The following is a 6,000-nucleotide window of genomic DNA, read 5'->3' as shown; positions in this document are numbered from 1 at the left end:
TTTGTCATCATCAACCATTATCTTCTTGTTCTATTTTGCCTTTAAAATATTAAAGCCTTAAATTAGTTTAAAAAAATATAATAATAAATCAAATTAATCATTCTGTTAATTAAATAATAACGTACAAGAAATGATTATACCAATTTAACTCACAGTAATTAATTTGAGACATTTAAATTTTAAAAAAAATTGGCGCATGCGTACATTTACATATTTTTATATTTTATTTTTAATTTCATTTGATACATGACAGAGCACAATAGCATCGTTTGATTCATCTAGTCGACCCCACTTAGTGGGACAAGACTTTTTAGCAATTATTTTTCACTATCAACTCATATTACATTACATATAACTACACTCGAATTATATGCATCCATATGAAAATGAATAGTTCATGCCCACCGAATTTTTTTAAAACCACAACTGTATTTTGTCTTATAGCTTATAATAATATAAACCCCTCCCTGTCCATATATACGTCCTTCTCTTTTTTTTTTTTTTTCTTTCTTTCTCTTTCCTTTTCTTATAGATAATTATTTTGTCTCTACATTTTTTCCTTATTGGATTGCAAGGAAGGAAATTTCTTTTGATAATAAAGACACTGATCCTGGAGGAATTATTTCAACTGCAATTGATCATGCTGAAGAATACAAAACTGATAGAATAGTTTTTATTTTTCTTCCCAAATATGATCAATACCTTAATTTACTTATTTCTTACTAATTTGTAGGGGTGTGCATGGCGGTCCGGCCCGATCCCGAACACTTTAGGAGTTAATTTGGTGTGATTTCATCAGGTTTAGGGCCGGATAAGGATCTCAAAAATAGACCCGGTCATTATTTCGGGTCGGGTCCGAGTCGTATCTCGGGTCACACGAAATCGGCCCGGTAGCCCGGTCACCATACACAATAAATATTTTGTATTATTAGTGATGGATGATGGCTATTATTATGTGGAATTTAAGTATTGTAAACCTTAATATTTTGTGTTATTAGTCATTATATATAAGACTATAAGTTAATGTTTTATATTTAAAATGCATAAGACTTTAGACTAATGCATAATATTGTGTTATTTGTATTGATTTAAATATTTGATGTTATTAGACAATATTAGTATTGATTATGATTATGCTTTAATTTTAGAGAATAGTTGGTTCTTGTTATATTTTTTTAAGTGAATTTTTACCATGTCAAATAATGGTTTGAGTCTTGGAAATTTGGATATTTTTACATGCTAACTTACAAGAAGGTATCAAAGTAATATAATGTTAACGGCCCGATTTTACCCGGTTATCACCCGGTATAGTTGTGACCCGAAAGGGTATAGGTTTCATCAGGTCTAGGGTCGAGTTTGGGTCTCAAAAATAGTCCCGGTACATATTTCAGGTCGAGTCTAAATCACATCAAACCCGATTTCACACGACCCATGCACACCCCTACTAATTTGGCTCCAATACTCATTCTCAAACTAAATGGTTACCATATTAAGTTTAAAAATTAATTAACATATGGTAAAAATATTCAAAATCAAATCAAATATCTCAAATGTCACTTTTATTATTATACAATATTCAGAGTTTTTTTTCCTTCCTGTAATTTTTAATTTAACAAGTTAAGAATAATTAATTTATAACAAATTTAAATTTCATTTAATGAATTTTTACGTATACAAATCAAGATTCAAATTTTCAATATTTATTTAAGCGAATGAATAAATTAATTATTTGAAATTTAGCTTTGAATATATACATCATCAAAAATATTATTTATATACTAAAATTAGCTATTAAAACTAATTACCAATATATTTATGTATAAATATGTATGTAATTTAATTTATTTTCGATATATATTTATATTCTAACATATATTTATCCTGATAGCCGATTTTAACGTAGGAAAAGTATAATTGATACATCATACATACATCTAGTCCAAGTAAGTCTAAAAATACTGTTGCACCATATATAAAAATAATGTACAGATTATATTGCTCCTCCACAAAGTCACAACTCACAAGACTCACAACCACAACTTTTTTTTTCTTTTTTTCCAAGAAAAAAAAGCCCAAAATTTAAACAAAACTAAAATGTACCGTAGTATACATACAAGTCTCCAACCACCCTATTCTTTTCCCACCATCTCCTCATTTATTTTCTATTTTAAAATAAATATATATATTGTTTCCAATATTGAAATCCCCCTAAATGATAACACAGGAATTAGGATCCTCTTCCACAACTCTGTAATAGTAGTGATAGGGATATGGCTGCCTCATCTGATTATAATATTGTTCATATGCCTTAATAATATCAGCCATCTCTTCCTTTGGATCCTTCTTTTTCTCTTCTCCTCCCTTCTTTTCTTCTTTCTTGCCCTCTTCCTTCTTCTCCTCTTTGGCTGGCCCAACAGAGACTATCTCTACATGGCACAGTTTCCTAAGCTTCCCCACCACTGTCACTGGATCAGCTTCCCCAATTATTGTCATCTTTAGGTCCTTCATGTGCACCGACACTGATTCCACTCCTGAAATATTTGAACTCTTACAATTTTAATCATAGAAGATCTAAACTAACTTGATATTAAAAAAAATGAATTAGTTCAACAAAATTATTCCATTTTTAATGACATGTACCTGAAAGACCAGAAACTGCCTTCATGGCCTTTGTCTTAACTTTGTTATCATAGAGTTCCACTTTTAGCACCAATTTCTGTCACAACATATATAGAAGGTGTTATTCTACTAATAAGGAAAATTACAATAGGAATTAATTAATTAATTAATTAATTAATAAAAGAATGAATAACATAGGCACATGTTGAAATTAATACATAATTAAGAACTTGATCTCATCAAAGAGTGGTTGAAAATATTATATAAATGAGATAGAAGCTAATTATATAAGAGAGCAAAAAATCTCACCATCATGTTGATATTGAAGAAGGATTAGGATGCTGAGGAAGGGTAAGAGTTGAGAGAATGAGAGAAGAGATAGTTGTGAATGGAACTGATGATGAACTTCTAAGGCTTCCCTTTGAGGGTATTTATAGGCACAAACAATCACAAGCTACTATTCCTTAATTAGAGAGAGAGAGAGATGCAATGTGGAGGTTTTAGAGAGAGGAAGTCAACACACAAGTCAAGCCCAGTTTTGTTTTGGGCCTTCCATCAATCTCGTTATTAGCACATAACACAAGTCATTTACTTTGGTTTACTATTGGATTATGGAGTGTGAGCATAAAATCAAATCACTCTAATAAGAAACTAATTTGAATTGATCAAGTAATTATCTTAGATTTGTCGAGTGGTTAGTTTACTCATTCGCTTAAATAAATGTTGAAATTTAAATTCTATCTTATGTATGCAACAATTTATTGGCCAATAATTAACCTTTAAATGAAGTTCAAATTCGTGACAGATTAGTTCTTAGTCTGTCGGGTTGAGAGATACCATGAACAACAAAAAAATTTGAATTTGTCGAGTGGCTCGTCCTCTTAAAACAAGTGTCGGGGAGTTCGAATTCGACCTTGTAGATGCAGCAATCTATTAGCCAACGACAAATCCTTAAATAAAACTCAAACTCGCGACGAATTAGTCCTTATCCTGTCATACTGAAAGATAACATGAATAACAGAAAAAAAAAAAATCACTCTAATAAGAAAAACAGTGACTTGGTCCTATAAACATATGTACACCTACCAAAAAATATCTAAGAACCAATAATAAAAATGAACTAGTGATAATAAGATTATTAATAATTTCAAATAAGAAGGTAGGTCTATTGTACAAGAAATATTTTTTTTATTTTTCACATATGAAAAGGCATGTGTTTACAACTGAGTTTTTCAATTATGGTAATGATAGTTATGTGTTACTTATTAGTAAGAATTTTACTTATTTTCTTGGTTACAATTAATTGAGGCGATTAGTATATTATTATGTCATATATGATGTAGAATGTATTGAGAATGATAGGAATCTTATAATATCTAAAATAGTATAAGTAGTACAGTCATGATATGAAATTAATATATATTATATGTGATGATTATTCAAAAGAAGTACTCTTAGTCTTTGGTTCTATTTTCTATTTTTTATTTTTAAATTTACATGGAATTTAATCAGTATGATTACTATCTTAATAGTGTGCATGTGAAAGAATCGACTCTAATGACTAATTAATATGATAATATAAGTGGATGGCGACGTAAAAAAAAGTTCGAATATGATTTTCATGTATTAAAAGTGTATTGAGTTTTGTACAATCATTTAGTTAAAGTAAATTTTAAAATTAGTTTTTTTGTTTGTTGATATAGTAATATACCATTAATTGTTTGTGTGAACTAATTTCTATACTGATTGTATATGTATACATACATGAAAATCAAATAAAAAAACTTACCGGTAATTAATTTCAATTAAATTTGTATATTATGTTTTCTATATAATAATAATATAAGTAATTAAGTATTCTCATGCACATTACATACGCAACTATTAAGATTTACCGATTTAGTTCGAATATATCACAGCAACTAGCAAAGCATTGACAAAACAGTAAAAAGACAAATAATCAATCATCTAAAAGGCTGTAATTATTTATAGGGAGAGGGTATAGAAAAATAAAAATATAAACAAAAATATTATATTTAAAAATATTAAATTAATATATTTTGTGTATATTATAACAAAAAAATATAAACACTAATAAAAATATAATTTATTTTTTATTATTTTTATTAATTTTTTATAATTATATTTTTTATTATTATATTTTTTTATTTTAAATTTTTTAAATAAAAAATAAATTAAATTTTTATAATTTATTTTAATTTATTATTACATAAAATATAAGAATATAAAATTTTGTATATATTCTTGATTTTAGAAAGAAACAAAGCCAAAGTTAACTAGCTAAGTACGAAACTACGTGTTGAATCGAAAATGATATTTTGGTAATATCTTACACTTATTTCGGCCTTTGGGTCTCTATACTCCAAGTCCACTCCCATGACAATTATTGACAAAACCGCGTCCTTGTATCGGTTACTGTGTTACTGGCCTACTGCCTCATTCGTAGAACTTGACTTTGTCCTTATTTATCAATCAACTATATCTTTGTGCTACTGGTTTTCGTATTTAATATAGGATATTCTTTAGTGGCTACAAAAATGAGTTTTGACTTTTCAGTACATATCTATAGTTATTAGAAACGGATTTTAGTTAACTAAATTGAGTCTAGTGATTAGTTTATTAATTCTATTAAATAAGTGTTAGAAATTTGAATTTTGTCTGTTATATATGATGGATTAGTTCTTGGTTTCTTAGATTAGAAAATATTGTAAAAGAAAAGACAGATTTTAATTTTATATTTAGATTATTTATTTATACATTGTTTGAATAAGAAGAGAAGACAATAAAAAATAGTTACCGCATAAAATGATGACATATTTACTTTTATTATAAAATAAAATATAAATATTTTTTTTATTTATTTTAATTGCTTTTTGAAATATTATAAAAACTTATAAATTCATACAACAATATAAATTATTTATTTAATAAATGTAATGTTTAGAAGTGAGTTGATATTGTAATAACATATTCAAACTGTGTTGAAAGTTGAAACTAAGTTTGTAATTAACAATTAATAATAACAATATATAGCTAGGGTATTATTTAAAAAATACAAAAACTAACACACACACACAGTTGTTTTTTTGCTAGTGATAGGAAGAACATTTTTGTGGTAACTGGTAAGACCCACATAAAAGTTTTGTTTCCTTTTTTTTTTATCTAAATAAAATAAAATATATTTTTCTATTTATTTTCTTTCATTTTATCTTTTTTTCCATCATTTTTTCTCAATTCAAACGATGGCTTAGACAGTAAAATTTTCGATAAGTATGTTTAGTATGTATGTCGTGTTATTGGGTTATATTATCCTCTTATATCTTGACACCAATTTTAATAAAATCAAGAGTTTTTTGAAAA

At 27.1% G+C, this 6,000-nt stretch overlaps 1 protein-coding gene across 1 annotated transcript; it reads right to left on the bottom strand.

Annotated features, from left to right (window-relative positions):
- Positions 1–1,973: 1,973 nt before the first annotated feature.
- LOC112802922 (heavy metal-associated isoprenylated plant protein 12) lies at positions 1,974–3,219 on the bottom strand. The gene is made up of 3 exons (XM_025846347.3): positions 2,929–3,219; positions 2,641–2,716; positions 1,974–2,531 (listed from the first exon to the last, which is right to left on the bottom strand). The coding sequence occupies exons 1-3, from the start codon at positions 2,932–2,934 to the stop codon at positions 2,209–2,211; spliced, it is 405 nt and encodes a 134-aa protein (XP_025702132.1). The 5' UTR covers positions 2,935–3,219; the 3' UTR covers positions 1,974–2,208.
- Between the last annotated feature and the right edge of the window lie 2,781 nt (positions 3,220–6,000).

Source organism: Arachis hypogaea, chromosome 5 (genome assembly GCF_003086295.3).
Source record: "Arachis hypogaea cultivar Tifrunner chromosome 5, arahy.Tifrunner.gnm2.J5K5, whole genome shotgun sequence".
Classification (NCBI taxonomy): Eukaryota; Viridiplantae; Streptophyta; class Magnoliopsida; order Fabales; family Fabaceae; genus Arachis; species Arachis hypogaea.
This window is presented reverse-complemented; position numbering and strand designations above follow the sequence as displayed.

What these genes read in the sequence shown, in the direction of transcription:
- LOC112802922 (XM_025846347.3), bottom strand. An exon ending in GGCAGTTTCTGGTCTTTCAG is followed by an intron (nt 2,532 to 2,640) that starts GTACATGTCATT and finishes CAAATATTTCAG; the next exon opens with GAGTGGAATCAGTGTCGGTG.